Raw genomic sequence first — 27,917 nt, forward strand, 5'->3', positions numbered from 1 at the left:
AACAGTATGAAACAGTTTATTATTATTTGATAAATGCTTTATAAATGTACAGGTGTGGGTGGTGGGATTTCCATAAGGCAGGTGGTTGACATGTTGCCACAGATTCAGAGTCTGCCTCTCCCCCAATCACCACTCATCACATTCTGGGTTCAAGTCCATTTGTCACTGCTCTGCCCAACTGATCATATGAAAGCCAAAGACTTCTCACTGCCTGCACCTCACCTGTCTCTGTGGCATCTGCACCCTTGGTAAAGCTGCCCCAGGCTCCGCTACTGTGTCACGGATCCCTGTGGGACACTCACTCACAACAATGTCGCCATCGCCCTCCAGCCCTACCGCCAACCCTGCATCCACCTTTCCCCGAGCCCTCCTCTCACGTGGAACCGCGCAGGGGTGGTGTAGCCCCAGCCCAGCGGCTGTCTGCAGCCCAGGGACCATGCTTGTTGCCCTCCAGTCTCTCACCGCACGTGTGGCCAGCAAATATCCAAACACTTTCCCCCCTCACTAACCCATCAGTCTGCCGGCTCCACACCACTGGGGTCACCCCAGTAAACGCACCTCGCCCTCTGGCAGAGATCCCTCCGCCCTCTCCATCCCTGTCCCTCTGCTCTCTCTAGCTCCCTCTCCATCCTCCGTGCCTCCCTCCCTGTCCCCATCTCTCCGCCCTCTGGCAGAGCTCCCCTTGCCCTCTCCATCCCTCTCACACCCTCTGCAGCCTGAAACCAGCTTGTCTCTGGCTCCGGTGGAGGGTTAATCGCTGTGGACCTGAAGCATTGGCCAGTTCGGTTTCTGCTGGTGGAACATTACGTCCCCCCCAGGGCAGGCCTTCCCTCCATCACCTCCCCTCCTGCAGCCATCTCTGTCCCTTCCTCTACTCGACAATCAGCATTGTCTAGTGTTCAGACCATGTGGTGTGTAGTCACACAACTCCCGTTGTGGGTGAAGGGTCGTGGAGGGGGTATTGGGGGGAGACAGTGGGGGACGGGTCATGGGAGAGGGGGTTTTGGTGAGGGGTCGTGGGGAAAGGGGTGTGGGGGGGGTCATGGGGGTATGGGGTAGGGGTAATGGGGAGGGGTGTGGGGGAGGGATGTGGGGGAGGTGTATGTAATGGATAGAGGGGTGTGAGAGGGAGGGGGTTGTGAGGGAGCGGTCATGGGGCTTTGGGAGGGGGCCTCTGGGAAAGGCTCCCAACACTGTCCATCACAACTGGAGCAATCCAGGACTGGGAGGGGGGGGGAGAGAGGAGGTGGGCTCAGCTGGGGCGAAGGACGGGTACAGTAGGCAGGGAGAGGCACCCCGGGCTAATATGCAGTGGAGGCACATAGGGTGCGGTGCCAAGGACAGGGGAGCAGGGGCAACGGTGGCAGGGACTGTCAATGTCAGAGGCATGGAGGCTACGTGCCAGTGACGGGGGAGGGGTGGAGGTGCCAGTCTCAGCATGCATGGGGTATTGGCAGTGGCAGAGATGGGCAGTGTATTGGGCACCCTGTTGGGTGGGATAGGGGCTGTGGTGTGAGGTGCATTCGGACTATAAGGCACTGTACGATAGGCAGCATGGAGGCACTGGGCCGGATCCCCTTCGAGGCAAGCTCAGCGCGGGGACCACCTGTAAACACGCCCCACCCTCCCCATATACACCGGTTGGGGGGAGGGTACCCCCACTCCTCCCCTGTCTACGTTACTCGAAGCAGGCCGCAGGTAATGGGACGATGCAGACCTATACAAACTCAACTACTCGATCTGGCAGGAGGCCAGGTGTTGGGGCGAGGGGAGGGGCTGGGGTGAGGGGGCATTGGGACTCGGGGGTGAGGGGAGGGAATCGTGGGCCGAGGGGAGGGGGGGCTGGGGTGAAGGTGCACCAAAATCTGGAGATGAGCGGGGGTCATGCTGGGGTGAGGGGAGGGAGTCGTGGACCGAGGGGAGGGGGAGCTGGGGCGAGGGGGGAGGCGGTTCCGGCCTGAGACTGGGCGAGGGGGTGTTGGGGTCCGGAGGTGAGGGGGGGTCAGACCCCTGGGGTGAGGGAAGACCGTGGATGGGTGTGGGGGTTGTGTAGTCTGGCAGTGAGAAGAGGCAGGGGTCCAGAGAGGGGTTGGACAAGGGCGGTCCGTGTTGGGCTGAGTGGGTTCCGTGTTGGGCGCTGGTCACCGCAGGTCCCTGCTCGTTGCTGGGCTGGGCTGCTGGCTGTGCCCGGTCGGTGAGGGCGTGGATGGCAGCCCAGAGTCTCTGGTTCTCCTCCTGCTGAGTTTGCACCTGTGGTCACAGTCAGAAAGCACAGTCAACCGAGTTGTACAGCATGGAAACAGGCCCAACTTGTCCATGCCAGATCATGTTTGGCTCATATCACTCTAAATCTTTCCTATCCATGAACATGTTCATATGTGTTTAAAATGTTATAGCACCTGCCTCAACTACCTCCTCTTGCAGCTCATTCCATATACCCATCACTGACCCGAAACGTCACCTATTCCTTCTCTCCAGAGATGCTGATTGTATCTATTTGTCTCTACTCTTAAGTGCAGCCTCACCAATGTCTTATACAACTGTCACATAACTACTAAAACCTCTACATTCAATACCCTGACTGACGAAGCCCAATGTACTGAAAGACATATGTACCTGTGATGCCACTTTCAGGGAAATCTGTACCTGCACTCCTAGATCCCTCTGCTCAACAACACTCCCCATGACCCTGACGTTCACTGTGAAGGTCCTGCCCTGGTTTGACTTTCCAAAATGAAATGCCTCGCATTTATCCATTCCTCAGCCTACTTGCCCAATTGGTCATTTGGCCAATTGCCACAATGAGTATTTCTCCTCTGTATTTACCAAGGAGAAAGACAGTAGAACGGATGAAATTGGGACAGTCAATAGAAGTGTCTTGGAGCAGTCAGTGTTACGGTCAAAGAGGTGCTGAAGGTACTATCACGTATGAAGGTAGACAAATCTCCAGGGCCTGATCAGATATATCCAAGGACATTGTGGGAAACTAGAGAGGAAATTACAGGAGCCCTGGTTGAAATTTACGAGTCGCCTTTAAATATAGGAGAGGTGCCGGAAGACTGGAGGGTGGTAAATGTTGTACCTCTTTTCAAGAAGCGCTGCAGGGAAAATGCTGGGAACTATAGTCCGGTGAGCTTAACATCTGTAGTTGGAAGGTTACTGGAGAGTATTCTGAGGGATAGGTTATACATGCAGTTAGATGGACAAGGTCTAATTAGGGATAGTCAGCATGGTTTTGTACGTGGGAGGTCGTGTCTCACAAATCTGATTGAGCTTTTTGAAGACGTGACCAAGAAGGTTGATGAGGGCAGAGCTGTAGATGTATATATGGGCTTCAGTAAGGCGTTCAACAAGGTTCCACATGGTAAGCTGCTCTGAAAGGTTAGATCCCATGGGTTCAAAGGAGAGATAACTGAATGGATAGGAAATTGGCTCCATGGAAGGAAGCAGAGGGTGATGGTGGGAGGTTGCTTTTTGGACTGGAGGCCTGTGACTTGTGGTGTGCCTTAGGGTTCGGTGCTGGACCCGTTACTGTTTGTCATCTATATCAATGATTTGGATGAGAATGTACATCGCAAGATTAGCAAGTTTACTGATGATACAAAAGTGGATGGTTTTGCAGATAGTGAATATGGACGTGACAAATTGCAGCAGGATCTGGATCGATTGGCCAAGCGGGCTGAGGAATGGTTGATTGAATTTAATACAGAAAAATGTGAGGTATTGCATTTCGGGACGGACCTACACAGTAAATGGTAGGGCTTTGGAGAGTGTAGAACAGGGATATAGTACAGGTGCATAGTTCTTGAAGGTGGTCTCGCAGGTAGATCGGGTGGTCAAAAGGTGTTTAGTCTTTGGCCTTCATCAGTTAGCAGAGTTTTGAGTATAGAAGTTGGGTGGTCATGTTGCAGTTGTATAAAACGCTGGTGAGGCCGCATTTATAGTATTGGGTTCAGTTCTGGGCACCATGTTGTACGAAAGATGTCAAGCTGGAAAGGGTACTGAGAAGATTTACAAGGATGTTGCCATAGCTAGAGGGTGTGAGCTATGGGGAGAGATTGGGTAGGCTGGGACACAATTCCTTGGAGCGCAGGAGTATGGGGGGTGATTTTATAGAGGTGTATAACATCATGAGAGGAATAGATCAAGTCTGGTGCCCAGAGTAGGTGAATCAAGGACCAGAGGACATAGATTTAAGGTGAAGGAAAAGGTTTAATAGGAATCTGAGGTATAACCTTTTCACACAAAGGGTGGTGGGTGTATGGAACAAGCTGCCAGAGGAGGTAGTTGAGGCAGGGATTTGTTAACACTGCCCAGTCCATCACCGGCTCTGACCCCCTCCCCTCACCCCCACCATCAAAGGGATTAATCGCAGTCGCTGCCTCAAAAAGGCAGCCAGCATCATCAAAGACCCACACCATCCTGGCCACACACTCATTTCACCACTGCCATCGGGAAGAAGGTACAGGAGCCTGAAAACTGTAACATCCAGGTTCAGGAACATCTTCCCGACAGCCATCAGGTTTAAAACACGACAACCTCAAATAAGCTCTGAACTACAATAAACTTATTATTATTGCACTACTATTGTTTGTTTTTGAGTATGTGTGTGTATATATATATATATATATACACATACATACATACACACTGAACTTTTATTTTATCTTGTTTATCTTTTTGTTTAATGCAAACAATAAGTTTCGGCCCGAAACGTTGCCTATTTCCTTCGCTCCATAGATGCTGCTGCACCCGCTGAGTTTCTCCAGCTTTTTTGTGTACCTTCGATCTTCCAGCATCTGCAGTTCCTTCTTAAACAAGATAAATATTCTGTTGTGCTGCAGCAAGTATGAATTTCATTGTTCTATCTGGGACACATGACAATAAAACACTCTTGACTCTCCCAACGTTTAAGAAACAGTTAAGACGGGTACATGGTTAGGACAGGTTTGGAGGGATATGGGCCAAATGCGGGCAGGTGGGACAAATGTTGACCGGTGTGGGCAAATTGGGCTGAAGGCTATCATCTTTGCAACAACCATCTTTGCTATTGACGATACTACCCACCTCAGTGTCTTATGATGAAAGAATGAGTCGACTGGGCTTATATAGTATTCACTGGAATTTAGAAGGATGAGAGGGAATCTTCTAGAAACATATAAAATTCTTAAGGCATTGGACAGCCTTGATGCAGGAAAAATGTTCCCGATGTTGGGGGAGTCCAGAACCAGGGGTCACAGTTTAAGAATAAGTGGGCGGCCATTTAGGACTGAGATGAGGAAAACCTTTTCCACTCAGAGAGTTGTGAATCTGTGGAATTCTCTGCCACAGAAGGCAGTGGAGGCCAATTCACCGGATGTTTTCAAGAGAGAGTTAGCTTTAGCTCTTAGGGTTAAAGGAATCAAGGGATATGGGGAAAAAGCAGGAACGGGGTAGTGATTTTGGATGATCAGCCATGATCATATTGAATGGCGTTTCTGGCTCAAAGGGCCAAATGGCCTACTCATGCCCCTATATTTCTATGTCATCTTTAGACTTATTAATCCTGCCTGGGAGAGGAGGAGGGAGGGTTGCCACTGACCTGCTGCTCCAGCCGATCGATGAGCTCCTCCTTCACCTTCAGCCGCTGCTCCAACTGTTGGGAAACACATGGGCGGTGGGTCAGGTCAAAGGATCAGGCCCCCTCACTGAGCTGCTGCCCCCCCCCCCCCCCCTCCGCACCCCTCAACCTGTCTCCCACACACCCCGACGGACAGTGCTGAGTCGCGGTACATCTAACCCTTCCCGTTCTCCTGCGCCCCCCCCCCTCCGTACCCTTTCCTTCTCATTCCTACACCCCTTGTCCCCATCTCTTCTCCCTCTCTCATCCCAAACACCTCTTGTCCCCTTTCCTCTGCCCCACTCCCCCCTTTCTCATCCCTACACCCCTTGCCCCCCCCCCCCTCCCAGTGGGTCACTCACCCCAGCGAGCCCCCCGTGCAGCTGGGCTGCGGTCTGCCGTCCGTCCTCCTGCACACTCCTTTGCTGCTCCACGCACTGTACCACTGTCTGCTGCAGCACCCGCAGCTCCAACTGCAGCTCGCCGCATGCACACGATGCCTGCGCTGCTCCCAACTCAACGCTGCTCACCTGGTGGAGGTGGAAGAGATACGGAGGAGAGAGGTAGGGAGGGGAGGGAAATGGAGGGGTACAGGGAAGGGATGGGAGGGGGAGATGGGGAGGGCAGAGGGGGAGATTGAGGAGATTCAGTACATTGATGAATACTCTTGAACAGCAGGTATACGGTAGAGAGCACACTGACTGGCTGTATCACGGCCTGGTTCAGCAACGTGAACGCCCAGGAATGAAGGAGATTACAGAGTGGTGGACGCTGCCTGGTCCATCACACATACTGACCTCCCCACCATTGCAGGTCCATCACACATACTGACCTCCCCACCATTGCAGGTCCATCACAAATACTGACCTCCCACCATCAAAAGGATCTATAGGAGGCACTGCCTCAAAAAGGCAGCCAGCTTCATCAGAGACCCACACCACCCTGGCCACGCTCTCATCACGCTGCCACCATCGGGAAAAAGGTACAGGAAGGAGCCTGCGAACCGTGACCTCCAGGATCAGGAACAGCTTCTTGTCAAGCACCATCCTGAACACTAGTCTCTAATTGCACTACGGACCTTGGTCTTGCACCTATTATGGTCTGGTTACTGATAATGACTGATCTGGTGGGTGTTGCCCCCCCCTGCTTACCATGGGTGTTGGGGCCGTCCCGGTGGGTGCAGGTGCCTGTACCCCGGGCGGGGGCTGCCCGTAGGGGAGGGTGTCAGCACTGGCACGGCTCCCATCCAGCTTCTCCGACATCGAGATAAACTCCGCGTTGTCCATCTCCTGTGGGAACATGACACGCCATCACACCGCGTGTGGAATGGAGCACGCGTGACCAGACACAGGCCGCAGGCATGAAGTGTGGACCCAGGTGTGTCACAGTGACGGATCGCATGTGACACTGAGACCAGAGCACGTGGCATGTAGATGGGTGGGTGTTGCCCCGCCTGCTTACCGTGGGTGTTGAGGTCGTGCCGGTGGGTCCAGGTTCCTGTACCCCGGGCGGGAGCTGCCCGTAGGGGAGGGTGTCAGCACTAGCAGGGCTCCCATCCACCTCCCCTGCATTCCCCGGCATCGGGATAAACTCCGCGTTCTCCAGCTCCTGTGGGGACAGGACACGCCATCACACCGCGTGTGGAATGGAGTACGCGTGACCAGACACAGCGACTCCCCCTCCCTCCGCCCTGTTTCACCCATATCTTCACCCTGTGCATCCTCCCCTCTCCCCCACCTACAATGTTCTCACCACTCCCCCTCGCAATGCCACCCCCCGTTCATGCTCCCCCCTCCTCACACCACCCTTCTCTCCCCCGCACCCACCGCCCCAAACCGGTATTTGCTGCAGCTACATGGGGTAGCAATAGGCACTCATTCACTGGTGCCTTTCCCCATGACCTCACGCCCCGCCTCTCCCCTTGCCCCCAGCTCTCGCATAGCTGACTGGTGTCCTCCCCGTTCTCTCTTCCCTATCTCCTCACCCCCCCCCCCCCCCCCGTACCTGGCGCAGCCACTCGGGGCACGAGCTTTCTCCCAGCTGGCTGGCAGACGGCAGGGGGTTGAGGATGCCAATGCCCCTCCGATCCTCCGCCGTTCGCTTCATCCGCTCATCGTCCGTCTCAGCGCCGCCCTCCTCCTCCGGAGAGCCCTGTGGAGCTGTACAGCACGCCTCACACACGGGGCCAGTACAACACGCCTCACACACGGGGCCAGTACAACACGCCTCACACACGGGGCCAGGGGGTGTACAACACACCACACACATGGGACATGGGCTGTACAACACACCACACACATGGAGTGAGGGACTGCACAACATGCCTCACAGAGTCAGGGATTACACAACATGGCTCACACACAGAGCGAAGTAGGGATTGGACACAACAGCTACCTGTGAATGATGTACCTCTGCACACATTCACCAGAGTATGTCACTCGGTGCATTGAGAACTATGTTCACACAGCCAAACCCTGTATGTTGTGAGATGACATGTGATATTACGTGCCAGGAGAGGGTGCGGAGGAGGTTTGCCAGATTGATGCCTGGATTAGGGGGAATTAGCTTAAGGGAGAAGTTGGACAGTTGGATTGTTTTTTCTGGACCTTCAGAAACTGAGGGGAGACCTGATGGAAGTTTATGAAATGATGAGAGGCAAAGATATGGTGGCCAGCCAGACTAGAGGGCATAGCTTTAAGGTTAGTGGAACAGTAAGATATACAGGGCCATTTCTCACGCTGAGAGTGGTGGCTATTTGCAACAGGTTGCTGGGGGAGTTAGTAGAGGTAGGTACTATTGTAACGTTTAACATTTGTACAGGCACATGGACAGGAAAGGTTTAGAGGGATACGGGCCAAACCCAGACAGGTGGTACTAGTGTAGGTTGGTGTGGGCACGTTGGGCCGAAGGGCCTGTTTCCATGCTGTATGACTGATCGTATGTGACACTCCATGGTGCACACGTTGTAGGGGACACGGTACTCCATGTTACACGGGGGCCGACTGGACACACACTGAACCACACTGCCCAGCTGGTTACTACCCATAGCTGAGCCGTACTCACCAGCTCCGATAGACAGGCCGCTGCTGTTTGAGCGAAGGGTTTTCGAAACAAACACGATTTCTGTAACGTAACGGCACAGGACAGGTTATTGGAGAGAGCTTTACGGCACACACCGGGCACAAGCTCAGTACTATGGGAACAACACACTTTTTTTTAATATACCAAAAATAATTTATTCAACTATTTACACAAATATGTACAATACTAAATTATGGAAAACAAACCCACCATCACAATACAAGTAAAACAAATTTTCATTAAACTATTACCCAACTATAATCCCCTAACCCTAATGAGCCCGTGCACCGCGCGTAGTCCCTCTCTAAGACCACCCGGGTGCGGACGTAACCCCGGAAAAGGACAGGCAGCCGGCTCGGGCAGAGCCCTCTTCTGCCTGGCGCAATGACTCACGGATGGCCAGCTTGCCCAGGCCTATGAGCAACCCAACCAGGACATCTTCAGCCCAACCCTCTCCCCTGACGACTCCCGAGGCTGGTGGGAGTGAAGTGCAGCCAGAAGGCAAGGAGCAATGGCTTTAGATATTGGAACAGAGGCTGCAACCTCACACAATCCATATACACGTGGTACACAGACTTCCAGCCCGCAAAAGAGGCAGGCGGCTGGTGAGTCTGTGAACTGGGAGAGAAACAGGTTGCAGGGGACTACTCGGTGCAGTACCCTCCACCCCAGGTCCCCGATGTAGAGGAGGAGAATCCCTGCATAGAGGGACCCCCACTGGAGAGAACTAGCGACCAAAGGGCAACGCCGACCGCCCTTTGCGTCTGGATGGTGAACGAGGGTGAGGAAGTGGAGGTGTAGCCCTTACAGGAGATGCCTCCCTACGTCTCCAGAAGATGAAGGGTGTTGAGGAACGGCGGCTCATCTGTGGGACCGGCTCCCGAGTTGTCGGCGCCTGGGTCTGACAAATACTTCCAGTTAAGCAGGGGTTTGCTCAGCCGCGAGTACTCCACTCCTTCAAACCTCCATGACACCCGGTGGGGTGGGACAAGGGCCTGCCGCTCTCGTGACCGGGCCTTCGCCCACCAACAGAGAAAGGGGGCCCCGATCGATGGCAACCAAGTTCCAGACTCAGCAGGTCCCTGGAGAAGCCAGGCATCTTCTGCAGGACAGCACAGCTAACGCCCACCGGTAGCCACGTACCTCAAGGTGCTGCGCCTGGGTGCAAAACCAGCACCTGGGTGCAAATGCACATATAAAATTCTTAAAGGATTGGACAGGCTAGATAGATGCAGGAAAAATGTTCCCGATGTTGGGGGAGTCCAGAACCAGGGGTCACAGTTTAAGAATAAGGGGTAAGCCATGTAGGACTGAAATGAGGAAAAACTTTTTCACCAACATAGTTGTGAATCTGTGGAATTCTCTGCCACAGAAGGCAGTGAAGGCCAATTCACTGGATGTTTTCAAGAGATAAGATAGATTTAACTCTTGGGGCTAAAGGAATCAAAGGATATGGGGAAAAAACAGGATTGCAGTATTGATTTTAGATGATCAGCCATGATCATATTGAATGGCAGTGCTGGCTCAAAGGGTCGAATGGCCTACTCCCGTACCTATTTTTCTATGTTTTGACTCCTGCCAAATCAGCGGATGTGGGCCTTGTGGACATCCCACAATAGCCGCAGGGAGTGAAATCCACCCCGTTTTCCCGTCTCGATGATCCTTTTGAATGAGTCCCGGAATCGGCGATCCTCCAGCAGCCGGTTGTTAAAGTGCCAGTACATGGACCCTCCCTGTGTGTGCAGCGGTATGAATTCCGCCCACACCAGGTGTTGGTCTGAACACGGCACCGGCTGCATGGAGGCTGCCGAGACGCAGGAAACGTACGCCCGTGAAATGTACAAGCAGTAAATGTGAGATCCACCGCCCTGACCTCCTTGAGAAGACACTAGAGTCAGGGTGGAGGTTCTTCCAGGTATCCACCAAGTCAAAGGAGCCTATGGGCTTCCTGTTTGTCCCCTTTCCTCTCTCCCCCAAAAATACTTTTGTTTCTGATTTGAGGAGCTTGCAGGCTTCGGGGTTGGATTATGGGGCTTGCGGACTCCCTATTCGGAGTTGAAGGGACAGGTGGAACCTTCTTGTCCTCAGTGGTCTGGTTCTCCAGGTGTCTCATCTTCTTGGCCACCTTGCCGCCCCCACCTCTCTTTTGACTCTCCCCACCGCTCTGCACAACCCCAGGGTTCCCCCGACTCAACTACAGTGGGGGGGGGGGGGGCTGTTAATGGCACCGGAGGCCCGGGATTTGGGGCAATACCGAATATGCCCCACTTCCTTGCAGGCATGGCACCTTGATGCTCTGATGTCCAGTGGATGGTGAAATCTCACTCATCTACATGGACACGGAAGGTGGGGAAGCCGGGCCTAACGTTGGACACTATGGGCTCAACCTGCAGGAATGTTCCCCCCACTGAGATCCCTTTACTCGCCCCCTCACTGGTAAGAACAGGGCCTTCCCAAACATGTTGACGGCATATAGAACACCTACAGGCTTGACCACCCTGGCCATTGCACCTGCGCAGTTCCCCAAAGTCAATTGCAGATAACCTCAGCTGGTCTTTGCTGCTCCTGCAGCAACAAAAGGGATTTGTGCAGTCGTAGTTGCTGGAATCCCCTTATCTCCGCTGGTCTTGCTGAGAGAATGGAGGCTCCGCCAGCTCCAGGTTGCAAGGCCGCCGAGAGTCTCGACAGTGCAGAAATTCTCCCACACCACACAAAACCAGACCGGACAGTAACAGCGAGACAGTAAGTGGAGGGTTGGGTAGATCCGAAAACATATAAAGTGCAGGAACTATATTCAACCCCCTTTCTTTGCCAGTTTCTTGGCAGGCTGCCAGCCCCAGTGGTGGGAGCTGCAGTTTGATATTAATACTGCACACAGCCCAAAACACAGAAAATTCCTCACAAAACTCTCTGCAGAGTTGCAGTGGTACACTAGATGTTCATAAATATTGCTGTACCTCCTCTGACGTCCCAAAGGATGCTTAAAGCCACAAGATAGTGTCGCTTTTCCGAGCTCCGAGAAAGTACCGTCGCACTGTGTGTGGGGGGGGGGGGGGGGGGGTTGTTGAGGGAGTGGAGAGGGGGGGTACTTACCAGCAATGAGGATGGTGTGCCAGCCACGGCACGACAGATCGGACACGTTGTGCAGGGAGCCGAAGATGGGCCGGGGCCAGGAGGTGCAGATGTCGGTGCCGAAGCCACGGTCAGTGGCGGGCATTCCCAGACGTCCATTACCCCCGTTACCCCAGGCAAAGATCTGGTTATCTGTGGACATACACAGGCAGGGTCACACACCACACAGACACGGGGGGCCCAGGGGGGTGGTGGGACAGGGGCAGAGTGGGGTGGGTCAGGGGAGAGGGGGGCAGGGAGGGGGTGGGTCGGGGAGAGAGGCGGGACAGGGAGAGGTGGGTCAGGGGAGAGAGGGGGGCAGGGGAGGGGTGGGGAGAGGGGAGAGGGGGCAGGGAGGGGGTGATCAGGGGAGAGAGGGTGGTCAGGGGAGGGGGGGGACAGGGAGAGGTGGGTCAGAGGGGGGTTGGGTCAGAGGGGGGCAGGGAGGGGTGGATCAGGGGAGGGCGGTGGGGATAGTCGGGCAGAGAGGGGGAGTCAGGGTGTAAGTGAGATTCAGAGGGGCTAACAGAGTCTGAGTTTGGTGACGGTAAAATGGTCGGCCATTGGGTCAGTGGGCAAGGAGGTGAGAAGTTGGCGATTGTGTGGGAGGTTGTCGATTTGGTTTGTGGTCAGTTATGGGGCTAGGGGTTGGCAGGTGGGCCCTGACCTACCGTCAGTGGAGGCAATGGTGAAGCCGTCACCACAGGAGACGCGGGTGACCTGTTTGCCGCCCAGGGCCCCGACCAGCACATTGATGCCATCCCGCTTCCGGTAGTCGCCCACCCCCAGCTGCCCATACTTGTTGCAGCCAAACGTCAAAAGGCGGGCACGCTCTGTGGGGGAGAGAGACGGGGATCACACCGCATTCCTCCCTCACCACCCCTTCTCACCATCCCTCCCCCACCCACCTCAACCCCCCGCCCTCACCACCCCTCCTCATCCCTCCCCTACCCACATCAACCCTCCCCTCACTGCCCCTCTCCCACCCACCTCAACATCCCACCCTCACCCACCTCAACCACCCCTCCCCCACCCACCTCAACCCCCCCCTCCCTCACCACCCCTCCTCATCATCATCCCACCCGCACCCACCTCAACCCCCCCTCCCTCACCACCGACATCAAACCCCCCTCCCCCCCCCCCGCTCTGCACATCACCCCTCACCCCCTCCCTCACCACCCCCCCCCCACCCCACCTCAACTCCCACTCATAATAATAATAAACTGAATTTATATAGCACTTTTCAAGGACTCAGTCGCTTTACAAGGCAAGGCAAACAAAAAACAAAACAAAAACAGAACACAAACAAGAACACAAGAGGCAATAGCAGACAGAGAATCGGCGAACAAACAGCGCCAGCGTCCTCTCCGTGCAGCGTCCTTTCAGCTAGAACATAACAATAATAAAGATCTTTAACATGAAAACATCCCCACACAATGGTTTCCATTATGAGGGAAGGCACAATGTCCAGTCCCCATCCCCAGTTCACCCGTAGTCGGGCCTATTGAGGCCTCCACAGTTGCCTATACGGAGGCCCGATGTTCCAGGCCGTTCTCGCCGGGTGCTATTGCTCCGGCGTTGGGAGAGTCCTCTCAGCGGCTTGGGACACCTGGAACGGCCGCCTCCCTACCGGAGACCGCGGCTTCCGAAGCCAACAAGGCAGCGCCAGTTGGAGCATTTCCACTGGCGATCTCGTCGCGAGATCCCAGGCTCCCGGTGTAAAGTTCGGCGCCGCCGCCCGCGGCTGGCCGCTCCACAGTCCCGCAGCTCCGCGATGTTTTTTCTCTGCGGTTCTTTAGCTCACCGGAGCTCCAGCGCGGCGACCCGGGCAGGGCATCGCCCGTTCCACGATAGTGCTCCAGCGCTGTGCCGCCGCCGAAGCCAAGGTTCTGGGCGGTCCCCGACAGGAAAACGCCAGTCCAGGCCCGCTGGTAGGCCGCGAGGACGGGTCGATGGTGCAGCCCGGAGAAAAGCTGCCTCTCCGACCAGGTAGGGACCCTAGAAAGAAGTTTCCCCCTCCCCCCACATAAAAAAGTCTAGACCTCCTAAAAACAAAACACTAAAAATTAAAAAAAGAGTGAAAAAGACGGACAGCTGCTGGCAAGGCAACCATACACAGGACGGCGCCCCCTATATTTCACCCCCACCCCCAGCCGGGCAAGCTCTGTGGGGGAGAGACAGGGATCACACCGGCCCTGAACTCACCCCTCATGGTGCCCATCCCTTCACCAGCCTCTCTCTGTGAGTGGATCACATCGCTCACCACTCCCGCTCTGTGGGAGGGGAGAGGGGGAGCTCACAACTGGCACTATATCTCTCCACCAGCCAGCCCGCCTGCCCAACACCCTCCCCTATGACACTGCCAACCACAAGCCACTATTCTCTCTGCCCCACCCCCCCCCCACCCGCCTCCCCCCTCCCAGGCAGCACGTTCCAGGCCCCCACCACGCTCACGTGTAAAAATCCTGCCCCGTACATCTCCTTGTGCGGCTAATTGGTGCCGGTTGTTCCCCCCCCCCAGCTCACCGTCGATGGCCGCGGTGTGGGTCTTGCCGGGGGCCACGGTTTTCACCTTGTAGATGGCCAGCTGTTTGGACAGGGTCAGTGTGGTCATGTAGGGAACCTCCTGTTCCACCTGGAGGGGGGGAACACAGGCTGAGAAACGGGCAGACCCTCCCTCTCCTGCTCCACCATGGGGGTGGACAAAAGAGACGGGCAGATCCCCCCCTGACACGCTAACACTCCCATGCTTACCCCACCCCCACTGCCCGGCTCACCAACTACCCCCCCCGGCCACCCCAGGCCCCTTGTATTTGCCCCTCATGGTGACATTCAACGGGGGGGGCGAGGGGGTAGTGGGACTCGGATGGGGTGTAGTCTGGGGTGGCCACACTCCACACTAATTTCTAGTTCACAGCCCACTCCTTTAAGAATAAGGAGTAAGCCATTTACAATAGACAAAAGATGCAGGAGTAGACCATTCGGCCCTTCGAGCCAGCACCACCATTCAATGTGATCATGGCTGATCATCCACAATCAGTACCCCGTTCCTGCCTTCTCCCCATATCCCCTGACTTCGCTATTTTTAAGAGCCCTATCTAGCTCTCTCTTGAAAGCATCCAGAGAACCCGCCTCCACTGCCCTCTGAGGCAGAGAATTCCACACTCACCACTCTCTGTGAGAAAAAGTGATTCCTCGACTCCGTTCTAAATGGCTTACTCATTCTTAAACTGTGGCCCCTGGTTCTGGACTCCCCCAACATCGGGAACATGTTTCCTGCCTCTAGCGTGTCCAAGCCCTTAACATTCTTATATGTTTCAATGAGATTTCCTCTCAATCTTCTAAACGCCAGAGTGTACAAGCCCAGCCGCTCCATTCTCTCAGCATATGACAGTCCCGCCATCCTGGGAATTAACTTTGTAAACCTGCGCTGCACTCCCTCAATAGCAAGAATGTCCTTCCTCAAATTAGGGGACCAAAATTGCACACAATAATCCAGGTGTGGTCTCACTAAGGCTCTGTACAACTGCAGAAGGACCTCTTTGCTCCTATATTCTATTCCACTTGTTATAAAGGCCAACATGCCATTCGCTTTCTTCACTGCCTGCTGTACCTGCATGCTTACTTTCATAGACTGATGTACAAGGACCCCCAGATCCCATTGTACTTCCCTTTTTCCAACTAGACGCCATTTAGATAGTAATCTGCCTTCCTGTTTTTGCTACCAAAGTAGATAACCACACATTTATCCGCATTAAACTTCATCTGCCATGCATCTGCCCACTCCCCCAACCTGTCCAAGTCACCCTGCATTCTCATAGCATCCTCCTCACAGTTCACACTGCCACCCAGCTTTGTGTCATCTACAAATTTGCTAATGTTACTTTGAATCCTTTCATCCAAATCATTGATGTATATTATATATAGCTGCGGTCCCAGTACCGAGCCTTGCGGTACCCCACTAGTCACTGCCTGTCATTTCCTGTCTGCCAACGACTTCTCTATCCATGTCAGCAATCTACCATGTGCCCTAATTTTGCCCCCTAATCTCCTATGTGGGACCTTATCAAATGCTTTCTGAAAGTCCAGGTACACTACATCCACTGGCTCTCCCATTTTCCTAGTTACATCTTCAAAAAATTACAGAAGATAAGTCAAGCATGATTTCCCCTTCGTAAATCCACGCTAACTCGGACCGATCCTGTTACTGCTATCCAAATGTGCGGCTATCTCATCTTTTATAATTGACTCCAGCATCTTCCCCACCACCGACGTCAGGCTGACTGGTCTATAATTCCTTGTTTTCTCTCTCCCGCTTTTCTTAAAAAGTGGGATAACATTAGCTACCCTCCAATCCACAGGAACTGATCCTAAGTTTATAGAACATTAGAAAATTATCACCAATGCATCCACAAATTTTATTGATTTAGATTTAGATCTAAAACACAATTTAGAACGGAGACGAGGAAACACTTTTTCTCACAGAGAGTGGTGAGTCTGTGGAATTCTCTGCCTCAAAGGGCGGTGGAGGCAGGTTCTCTGCATGCTTTCAAGCGGGAGCTAGATAGGGCTCTTAAAAATAGCGGAGTCAGGGGATATGGGGAGAAGGCAGGAACGGGGTACTGATTGTGGATGATCAGCCATGATCACGTTGAATGGCGGTGCTGGCTTGAAGGGCCAAATAGCCTACTCGTGCACCTATTGTCTATTGACCCCCCCATGTATTAGATGGGTGTGAGGTGTGGAGACTGGGGAGGTGCGGGGAAGGGGTGACTGACCTTGGTGTGGTGCGTGCGCAGTCCCCGCAGGTAGTGGTTGAGGCCCAGCTTGTTGTACTCGTTGCTGCCACACGCCAGCACTTTGCCGCTTTGGGTGATCAGGAAGGTGCCGTCCGAGCCGCACTGCACTGACACCACGCTCAGGCTCACCGGCAGATCCACCTGTGGATGTCCGCACACCCCGTCACTGGCCGCACTAACCACAACCCCCCCCCTCCCCCCGGCCCAGTCACTCCTCCTCACCCCGTCACTGAACAACCCCTCCACCCCCACCCAGTCACAACACACACTAACCACAACAGGGTCACCGCCCGACCCCGTCACTGCACCAACACCACGCTCAGCCTCACCGGCAGGTCCACCTAGGGACAACTACCTTAATGCACGTGGGTCACACCTCCCGTGTCACACTCACCCTCTCGGGGTACGGGTAATCCTCCTCTGAGTCCAGGCCCAGGCGCCCTGCAAACAACAAACACAGTGAGTGCTAGTGGTTCCCACACTCTGCCAGCATTATCCCCCCTGCCCCCCCTCCTCACTGGAACCTTGTTGTCAACTTTCATTAACTGCCCTTTAAACAACTCCGACGTGTCCCAACATCTACTTCCAGTGCTCCCTCCCAACCAACATCTAGATTGTCTCACTCAATAGACAATAGGTGCAGGAGTAGGCCATTCAGCCCTTCGAGCCAGCACCGCCATTCAATGTGATCATGGCCGACCATCCCCAATCAGTGCTCCTTTCCTGCCTTCTCCCCATATCCCCTGACTCCGCCATCTTTAAGAGCCCTATCTAGCTCTCTCTTGAAAGTATCCAGAGAACCGGCCTCCACCGCCCTCTGAGGCAGAGTATTCCACAGACTCACCATTCTCTGCGAAAAAGTGTTTCCTTGTCTCCGTTCACTCAAATTTAGTATTTGCCCTTCCCCTGTCCTCATGGTGAACTTTGCCCTTGATCCCCCCCACAGCCTCGGGCAAACACCATCCCCTTGCAGTGCCCCTTGGCCCTTGGTGCCCCCTGCTGCGGCAGTACTGACCGTGCTCCCCACAGCCCCAGGCAAACACCTCCCGGTTGCGGGTGAGAGCCACCACGTGGTTGTCTCCACAGGACACCTGATGCACCGCGTGGTCGAGGGAGAACTCCACCAGCACAGGCGCCAGCACCTCCTGCCCGTGTTGCCCCCCGCAGCCCATACAGCCGTAGTAGTCCGAGCCAAACGCATACAGGTGCCCCTCATCTGTGGGGAGAGAGAGAGAGAGTCAGCAATGTCCACACGAGACCCCCATCACCGTCACCCCCACCACCATCACACCACACTGCATCCTTCACCCCCCGTCACCCCCCCCCCACTGCATCCCCCCACCCCCGTCACCCCCACCCCCCGTCACCCCCACCCCGCCACACTGCATCCCCCACCCCCATCCCCCGTCACCCCCACCCCCGCTACACTGCATCCCCCACCCCCACCACTGCATCCCCCCACCCCACCCCCGTCACCCCTGCCACACTTCATCCCCTACCCCCATCCCCGTCACCCCCCCCCCGCCACACACCCCCGTCTCCCCCACCCTCCCCACTGCATCCCCCCCCCCGTCACACTGCCCCAGTCGTAGTAGTCTGAGCCAAACGCATACAGGTGCTCTCATCTATGGGAGAGAGAGGGGTTAACAATGTCCACGAGACCCCACCATCGTCACCCCCACCCCACATCGTCCTGTCACACATCCCCCCCAGCTGCAGTAGTCTGAGCCCTTTGTCCGCAGGAGAGAGGGGTCAGCAATGTCCACACTAGACCCCCCCACTCTGCATCCAGCATCCCCCCGGCCAGTCCCACAGCAGCCCATAGTCCGAGCCCCCCTCGTCAGCGACAGACACAGGAGCTCCTTCCTTCCACCCACACCGTACCGTTACCCCGCTCCTGGCCGGCACCCACCGGTGAGGCAGACGGTGAACTCGTCTCCACAGGCAGCCTGATTGATGGCCTTGCCCTGCAGCTTCTCCACCCAGCGTGGCTGTCGGTACGAGGCCCGGTCACCGTGACCCAGCTGTCCCACCATCTTCGTGCCCCCCTGCACGTTCTGTACAACACAGGGAGCTCAGTGCCTGCCCACGGCGCCCCTCTCCCCCCCCCTCCCTCCACCTCACCCTCCCACATCCCTCCCCCCCAGCTCACCTAGCCCCACCTTACCCCCCTTCACCCCAGGCACCCCTCCACCTCCTCCCTGCCCCATCATCTTTGTGCCCCGCTGTACGTTTGGTGCAACCCCCCCCATCACCCCCCTCTATCTCACCCCCCACAATCATCGTGCCCCCCCTGTACGTTCTGCAATCACGCAAGTCAGTGTCTGCACCCCTGCCCACCGCCGTGGTCCATGCCACGCATGCCAACACTCACAGCCCAGGGGTAGAGACACTTATCCCACGGAGGGGGGAGTGGGGGTAAGGAGAGGGGGAGGTGACCAGTGGGTGAGGAGAGGGGGAGGTGACCAGTGGGTGAGGAGAGGGGTAGGTGACCGGGGTGTGAGGAGGGGGTGGGTGACGCGGTGCGGACCCCAACACTCACAGCCCAGGTGTAGAGCTCCTTCTCGACGGACACGACTGCGAAGTGTGTGTTGCTGGCACAGACCTGCTGCCCACTGCGGCCGCTCTTGAACAGGTCCAGCTTCTGTGGGGTGGCCTTGCCCCCGCCCCAGTAATACACATCACTGTAACGACTCGTCACCACCGCGATGGACGGGTCTGCCGCCGCATTCAGCCTGCCCACAGCACCGAGTTAGTGTCCACCCCGACCCCATATGCCCAAACCCCCGTGACCTCACACCCGACCCCCCCGCCCCCTCATACCCGACCCCCCCGCCCCCTCACACACCCGCCCCCTCACACCCCGTCCCCCCGCCCCTCACACCCCCACCCCCGCCCCCACCCCCCACACCCGACCCCCCCCTCACACACCCGACCCCCCCCTCACACCCGACCCCCCCCTCACACCCGACCCCATCCCCCCGCCCCCTCACACCCGTCCTCCCGCCCCCTCAACCCGACCCCCCCCCCCCCCCCCACCCCCCCTCACACCCGACCCCCCGCCCCTCAGACCCGACCCCCCCCCTCACACCTGCCCCCATCCCCCCGCCCCCTCACACCCGCCCCCTCACCCGTCCTCCCGCCCCCTCACACACACCCGACCCCCCGCCCCCTCACACCCGTCCTCCCCCCCCTCACACCCGACCCCCCCCTCACACCCCCCCCACACCCGACCCCCCCCCCACACCCCCCCCCCCCCCCCCGCCCCCTCACACCCCGCCTCCCCCCCCCTCACACCCGACCCCCCCCCTCACACCCGACCCCCCCCCTCACACCCGACCCCCCCCCGCCCCCTCACCCCGACACCCCCCCCCCCCGCCCCCTCACACCTGACCCCCCGCCCCCTCACACCCGTCCCACCGACCCCCTCACCAGCAATAGACATAACTGTAAGGACTGGTCTTCACCACGATGGACAGGTCTACCGCCACATTCAAGCTGCAGTGAAGCCGCCACTATCCCTGCCCCGACCCAGGAACACCCGTCACCATCCCCGACCCTGACCTCTCCACACCCCAACCCTTGACCCCTGGGTGGTGGGAGGCACTGACCTGGTCTTGCGGGCCGGAGCGTTGAGCAGGTTCACTCTGTCCTCCATCAGCCTGTGGAACAAATCAAGCTCATTGAGGGGCAATACCACGGGGGAGGGGGGGTTGGGGTGATGGGGGGAGGGGTGGGAGCAGAGATGAGGGGGGGAGGGAGTGGAGGAGCTGGCAGGGGGAGTGATGGGGGGGAGGGGAGTTGCTCACGTGCGGCGGCTGCTGATGAGCGGCTGGTTCAGGATGTCCTCGGCCGTCGGCCTCTTCTCAGGGTCCTGGAAAACAGGCAGGTTACTGGAGGGGATGCGATGTGGATGTGGGCATACGGGAGCCAGAGTGAGGGGGTACGTACCAGGTGCAGGCACTGGACGACCACGGCCCTCGCCTCCTCGCTGTACACGCTGGCGTCCACCTCCATGGTGCGTGTGTCCCCTTCACGATCTTGACACACAGGTTCAGCGGGTTCTGCACACACGGACACAGTGGTCAGGGGAGGAGAGAGGGAGAGAGACGGTGGGGGAAAAGAAGTGGGGTGAGAGAACAGATGAGAGAAGGGGGGGGGGGGGTGCTCACACAGCCCAGGGCCCGGTGTGGCACAGCGAGGGGTTGGGGAAGGGGGGGGGGGGGGGGGGGGGGGGGGGGGGGGAGGGGAGGAGGGGGGGGACTGACCGTGGCGTCGAAGGTGCGCGTGAGTGTGAGCAGCTCACACAACACACAGCCCAGGGCCCAGATGTCTGACTTGAAGTTGTATCGCTCGCCCTGGCACAGCTCTGGGGACATGTAGTACGGGGTGCCCACACACTGCGGGGAGAACAGACGCAGCGTCACACCCAACGTAAACACTCAGCAACTTGCACCGACACGCAACGGAAACACGCACCAACACACGCCACAGAACCACCGCGGCAACACGCACCAACACACGCCACAGAACCACCGTGGCAACACGCACTGACACACGCCACAGAACCACCGTGGCAACACGCACCGACACACGCCACAGAACCACCGCAGCAACGGAAACACCGCCTCAACATGCACCGATACACGCCACAGAACCACCGCAGCCACAAGCCATGAAGCCCCCACAGCTACAAGCACCGATACACGCAACATAAACACCGTCACATGCAATGGAAACAGCAGCAACACAAACACGCACACGCAACAGAAACACTGCCGTAACACGGATCGAACCACCACACACGCAGAACTGCCGCAGCAACATGCACCGACATAACAGAAACGTTGCACACGCAACTGAAGCTCCGCACGCTCTGACAAACGCCACAGAACCACCACTGCAACATGTGATATGGAAACACAGCAACACGCACTACGGAGAGTGCACACACACGGTCACCCCGTGAGCCCTGACCCCACCCACCCCAGGCGGTGACCCAGGCCACACTCACCGTCTCGGCCATGGATTGGGGGGAGTTGAGCTGCTTGGCCAGTCCGTAGTCACCCAGCTTCAGCAGGTCCGACTTAGTCAAGAATATGTTCAGCGTCTTTATGTCTCTGGGGGAGGGGCAGGTCAGAGGTCAGTGAGGTGGGGGGGTCAGTGTGATGGGGGGCAACACGAGGGGAGGTAGACAGGGTGGGAGTGCGAGGGTTAACAGGTAGGATGGGGCGGGGGGGGGGGGGGGGGGGGGTGGGTAGGGGCAACAAGGGGGGCAGATGGGACCCAGCGAGGGGGAAGTGGGTGATAGATGTGATCAGCAGAGAGATGGGGGGAGAGAGACTGGGTGAGGGAAAGGGGAAGACAGGGATGGAGGAAACGCTGGGAATCAGGGGGACGAGGTGGGGGGGGGGGGGTGGGGGTGGGGGGATAGAGGGGGGGACAGGGAGAGGCAGGGCAGGAGCGGGGGAGTGTGTGTGGAGCAGTGACTGACCTGTGCAGGATCCCATAGCTGTGAATGTGAGCGACGGCTGACAGAATCTGGTAAAGGTACCACAGTACCGTCTGTGGAGGCAGCGACATCAGTACAGGGGCAGCACGGGGTAACCTCCCTCCCTCCCCCCCCCAACCCACCCTTCATCCCTCCCCCCCCCCCAACCCACCCCTTCCCTCCCCCCCCCCCCCAACCCACCCTTCATCCCTCCCCCCCCCCCCCCCACCCTTCATCCCCCCCCCCCCCCATCCCCTTCATCCCTCCCCCCCAACCACCCTTCATCCCTCCCCCCCCCCCCACCCTTCATCCCTCCACCCCCCCCCACCCCAACCCCATCCTTCATCCCCCCACCCCTCATCCCCCATTCCCCCCCCCCCCCCATCCTTCATCCCTCCCACCCTTCATCCCTCCCCCCCCCAACCCATCCTCCACCCCCCACCCTTCATCCCTCCCCCCCCCACCCCCCACCATCCCCCCCCACCCTACCCCTCCCCTCCTACCTCCTCGAGGAACAGCTTGCCTCCCTGCTGCAGGATCTTGTCGTACAGGTTCCCCCCTGCAAGTCAGGGACACCGTCACCCCCAGCCGCACCACTCACCCCCCCTGGCACCCCCCCCCCTTCCCTCCCGTCACACACTGCACCCCTCCCTCCCACTACACTCACTCACTCCTCGCCCCCTCTCCTCCTGTCACTCACCGCACCCCTCCCTCCCCCAACGCCTCCCCTCACACCTCTCAGCCTGCTGGCACCAGCACCCCCATCATCCCACACCCGACTGCCTCTGCCTCTGCTCCCCACCCCACCCCCGACCCTGTGCTCCCCCCACTCCCCCTCCCCTTCCCCTCCCCTCCCCCCCCCCTCTCCTTTCCCCTGCCCCCCCCCCCCCCACCCCCCCCCCCCCACCATTGCAGTACTCGACCTCGATAAGTAGCTTGCTGCAGTCCAGGAAGTGATTGTAGTAGGCGATGATGTTGTGGTGCTGCAGCACCGACAGGATCAGGATCTCGTTCTGCGTGTCGCGGCGCTCCCGTTCAGACAGCCGAGCCAGGTCGATCTCCTTCCACACCACCAGGCAGTTGTCCTGTGGGGGGGGGGCGGCATAGTCAGATAGGTGGGCGTAAAGAAACCTGGAATGCAAAAGCCATTGACGCTCTCTCTGGTCGAGAATAACAAGGAGGGCACGGGGCTGATCAGACATATCTGAGGACGCTGAGAAGCTGGGCAGGAAATTGCAGGAACCCTGGCTGAGATTTATGAGTTGTCGGGTGAGATACCGGAAAACTAGAGGGTGGCAAATGTTCAAGAAGGGCTGCAGGGAAAAGGCTGCGAACTCCAGGCCAGTGAACGAAAAGTTACTCGAGAGTATTCTGAGGGAAACGAAATACAGGCATTTAGATGGACAAGTCAAGTCAACTTTATTTGTCACATACATATACAAGATGTACAGTGAAATGAAAGTGGCAATGCCTGCGGGATTGTGCAAAACAACAGAACAGAACCAGTATTTACATTTTTTTTAAAGATACAACAGTAAATTAGTCCCTGGTGAGATCAGAGTTTACAGTCCTGACGGCCTGTGGGAAGAAACGCCGTCTCATCCTCTCTGTTTTCGCAGCGTGACAGCGGAAGCGCTTGCCTGACCGTAGCAGCTGGAATAGTCCGTTGCTGGGGTGGTAGGGGTCCTTCATGATCTTGCTGGCTCTGGATCTGCACCTCCTGGAGTATAGGTCCTGCAGGGAGGTGAGTGTAGTTCCTGTGGTGCGTTCGGCCATTCGTGCGTCTCTGCAGAGCCTTCCTGTCCTGAGCAGAGCTGTTGCCAAACCAGACCGAGATGTTACTGGACAAGATACTTTCTACTGCCCCAGAGTAGAAGCACTGAAGGATCCTCAGAGAGACTCTGAATATCCTCAGCTGCCTGAGGTGGTAAAGGCGCTGCCTTGCCGTACTCACCAGTGTAGCAGCGTGTGTTGTCCATGTCTGATCCTCTGTGATGTGGACTCCCAGGTATTTAAAGCAATCCACCCTATCCACAATAGTCCCATTTATCCTCGGTGGCGTGTACTTCCTCGGATGTTGAGCCCTTCTAAAGTCCACAATCAGCTCCTTAGTTTTAGTGACATTCAAGAGGAGGCTGATGTCCTGACACCAGAGTGCCAGATCAGCCACCTCCTGCAGTTAGGCCTTTACATCGTTATCGGAGATCAGGCCCACCACCACAGTGTCATCAGCAAACTTGATGATGGAGTTGGAGCTGAACCTGGTCACACAGTCATGTGTGTACACGGAGTACAGTAGGAGGCTGAGGACATAACCCTGGAAGGATCCTGTGTTCAGGGTGATGCGGTTGGACGTATGTCTCCCCATATTGACCACCTGGTGTCTGGCAGTAAGAAAGTCCATGACCCAGGCACACAAGGCGGTGCTCAGTCCCAGTTCCAGCAGCTTCTCAACAAGCGCTGATTAGGGATGGTCAGCATGGTTTTGTACATGGGAGGTCGTGTCTCACGAAGCTGATTGAGTATTTTTAAGAAGTAACCAAGAAGGTTGATGAGGGCAGAACTGTAGATGTTAAAAATATGGACTTCAGCTAGGCATTCGACAAAGCTCTGTATGGTAGGCTGCTCTGGAAGGTTAGATCGCATGGGATCCAAGGGGAGATAGCCGAATGGATAGAAAATTGGCTTCATAGAAACATAGAAATTAGGTGCAGGAGTAGGCCATTCGGCCCTTCGAGCCTGCACCGCCATTCAATATGATCATGGCTGATCATCCAACTCAGTATCCCGTACCTGCCTTCTCTCCATACCCTCTGATCCCATTAGCCACAAGGGCCACATCTAACTCCCTCTTAAATATAGCCAATGAACTGGCCTCGACTACCCTCTGCGGCAGAGAGTTCCAGAGACTCACCACTCTCTGTGTGAAAAACGTTCTTCTCATCTCGGTTTTAAAGGATTTCCCCCTTATCCTTAAGCTGTGACCCCTTGTCCTGGACTTCCCCAACATCGGGAACAATCTTCCTGCATCTAGCCTGTCCAACCCCTTAAGAATTTTGTAAGTTTCTATAAGATCCCCTCCCAATCTCCTAAATTCTAGAGAGTATAAACCAAGTCTATCCAGTCTTTCTTCATAAGACAGTCCTGACATCCCAAGAATCAGTCTGGTGAACCTTTTCTGCACTCCCTCTATGGCAATAATGTCATTCCTCAGATTTGGAGACCAAAACTGTACGCAATACTCCAGGTGTGGTCTCACCAAGACCCTGTACAACTGCAGTAGAACCTCCCTGCTCCTATACTCAAATCCTTTTGCTATGAAAGCTAACATACCATTCGCTTTCTTCACTGCCTGCTGCACCTGCATGCCTACTTTCAATGACTGGTGTACCATGACACCCAGGTCTCGCTGCATCTCCCCTTTTCCTAGTCGGCCACCATTTAGATAATAGTCTGCTTTCCTGTTTTTTCCACCAAAATGGATAACCTCACATTTATCCACATTATACTGCATCTGCCAAACATTTGCCCACTCACCCACCCTATCCAAGTCACCTTGCAGTCTCCTAGCATCCTCCTCACAGCTAACACTGCCCCCCAGCTTAGTGTCATCCGCAAACTTGGAGATATTGCCTTCAATTCCCTCATCCAGATCATTAATATATATTGTAAATAGCTGGGGTCCCAGCACTGAGATTGCGGTACCCCACTAGTCACTGCCTGCCATTGTGAAAAGGACCCGTTTACTCCTACTTTTTGCTTCCTGTTTGCCAGCCAGTTCTCTATCCACATCAATACTGAACCCCCAATGCCGTGTACTTTAAGTTTGTATTCATGGAAGGAAGTGAAGAGGGTGAAGGTTGCTTTTCGGACTGGAGGCCTGAGGCTAGTGTTGTGCCTCAGGGTTCGGTGCTGGGACCATTGTTGGTTGTGGTTTATGTGAATGATTTAGGTAAGAATGTACAAGGCATGATTAGCAAGTTTGCAGATGACACTAAAGTGGGTGGTGTAGATACTAAAGATGGTTGTCAAAAATTACAGCTAAAATTGCAGGATCTTCATCAGCTGGGCAGAAGAATAAATAGTTAATGGGGTTTAAAGCAGATGATCCAGGGTGTTGCGTTTGGGAAGTCAAACCGGGACCCTGGGGACTCGAAGGTATGAGTTATTGGGGGAGGTTAGACTGGCTGAGACTCTATTCCTTGGAGTGCAGGAGAATGAGGGGTGATCTTATAGAGGTGTATAAAATCATGAGAGGAATAGATCGGGCAAATGCAGTCTCCTGTCCAGAGTAGGGGAACCAAGAACCAGAGCCATCTCCATTATTAAGGACCCCTATCATCCATCACACCCCATCTTCTCCATTCTGCCATCTGGGAAGAGGTACAGGAGCATCAGCTGCAAAACCAGCAGGATGCTCCACAGCTACTTTCCACAGGCAATAAGTGGTTAACGAACTATGTCCCCTCCCCATACATCATACACCAACACATCTAACCTCGCCCATACTTTGACAGCTAGGCACCTGACAAAGCAAAGCCACTATTCAGTCTGAATGTCTGTTTTTATTTCAATTTAATTTTTAGGCCTATTTTAGATATGTTCATTTTTAATTTAAAGCTATATGTATTTATTCTGTTTTTATTAACTGCACTAACGGGAACTGATTGAGAAACAATTTTTCGTTTCTTCTGTGTATGTAAGTAATCAGTTAAAATGACATTAAAGTAAATACTGAATACTGAAATGTAGGTTTAAGGTGAGAGGGGCAAGATTTAATAGGAACCTAAGTGGTAACTTTTCCACACAGTGTGGCGGGTGTATGGAACAAGCTGTCAGAGGAGGTTGTTGGGGCAGGGACAATAACAACATTTAAAAGATGCTGCTGCACCCGCTGAGTTTCTCCAGGACAGGAAATTGGGACTACCAGTGTAGAAGGGGCATGTTGGCCAGTCTGGGCTGAAGGGTCTGTTTCCATGCCACCTCACACCATACACCCATTGTGTGGGGGGGGGTGGGGGGGTTAATGAGGGAGCGCCGCACTGTGTGTGGGGGGGGGGGGGGGGGGGGGGGTAATGAGGGAGCGCCGCACTGTGGGGGGGGGTCAATGAGGGAGCGCCGCACTGTGAGGGGGGGGGGGTCAATGAGGGAGCGCCGCACTGTGGGGGGGTCAGGGGGGGTCAATGAGGGGGCGGGCGAGCGCACTGTGGGGGGGGGGGGGGCAATGAGGGAGCGCCGCACTGTGTGTGTGGGGGGGGGAGCGCCGCACTGAGGGGGCGGGGTCAATGAGGGAGCGCCGCACTGTGGTGGGGGGGGGGTCAATAAGGGAGCGCCGCACTGTGGGGGGGGGGGGGGGGTCAATGAGGGAGCGCCGCACTGTGTGTGGGGGGGGGGGGGGTCAATGAGGGAGCGCCGCACTGTGGGGGGGGGGGGGGGGGGGGGGTGAGGGAGCGCCGCACTGTGGTGGGGTGGGGGGTCAATGAGGGAGCGCCGCACTGTGGGGGTGGGGGTCAATGAGGGAGCGCCGCACTGACCTCGGTCCGCCGGTACAGCGTGGCTTCCCCGAAGGCGCCGCGGCCCAGCACCCGCACCGGGATGTAGTGCAGCTCCTCAGCCTCTCCGACCGCCCCCGCCGCCCCCGGGCCCGCAGCCGCCGCGTCCTCGCCGCCCAGCTCCGAGCTCAGCGAGTCCAGGTGCCGCTCGAACTCACGCAGCTCCATGGCTCCCGCTCCCCGGTCCAGCGCTCCCCTACTCCCGACTCCGCTCCGCCTACAGTCCGAGGCCCGACTCCGTCCGCCGGCGCGGCCTCGACACCGGGAGCCCGCCCGCGGCGGGG

The 27,917-nt window shown here is 56.4% G+C and overlaps 1 protein-coding gene across 1 annotated transcript; it reads right to left on the minus strand.

Moving 5' to 3' along the window:
* LOC129700095 (serine/threonine-protein kinase Nek9) lies at positions 1 to 27,917 on the minus strand. The gene is given in 25 exon segments (XM_055640292.1): positions 1 to 2,250; positions 5,582 to 5,635; positions 5,962 to 6,129; positions 6,751 to 6,888; positions 7,061 to 7,207; positions 7,604 to 7,758; positions 8,663 to 8,722; positions 11,774 to 11,944; positions 12,463 to 12,624; positions 14,318 to 14,426; positions 16,570 to 16,731; positions 16,985 to 17,031; positions 17,606 to 17,806; positions 18,503 to 18,647; positions 19,133 to 19,325; positions 20,202 to 20,252; positions 20,400 to 20,464; positions 20,542 to 20,616; positions 20,619 to 20,654; positions 20,859 to 20,990; positions 21,605 to 21,710; positions 22,085 to 22,155; positions 22,585 to 22,640; positions 22,989 to 23,166; positions 27,616 to 27,917. Coding segments are annotated over 25 exon segments (3,387 nt in total). The 5' UTR covers positions 27,802 to 27,917; the 3' UTR covers positions 1 to 1,731.

Source organism: Leucoraja erinacea, chromosome 9 (assembly GCF_028641065.1).
Source record: "Leucoraja erinacea ecotype New England chromosome 9, Leri_hhj_1, whole genome shotgun sequence".
In the NCBI taxonomy this organism is placed as follows: Eukaryota; Metazoa; Chordata; class Chondrichthyes; order Rajiformes; family Rajidae; genus Leucoraja; species Leucoraja erinaceus.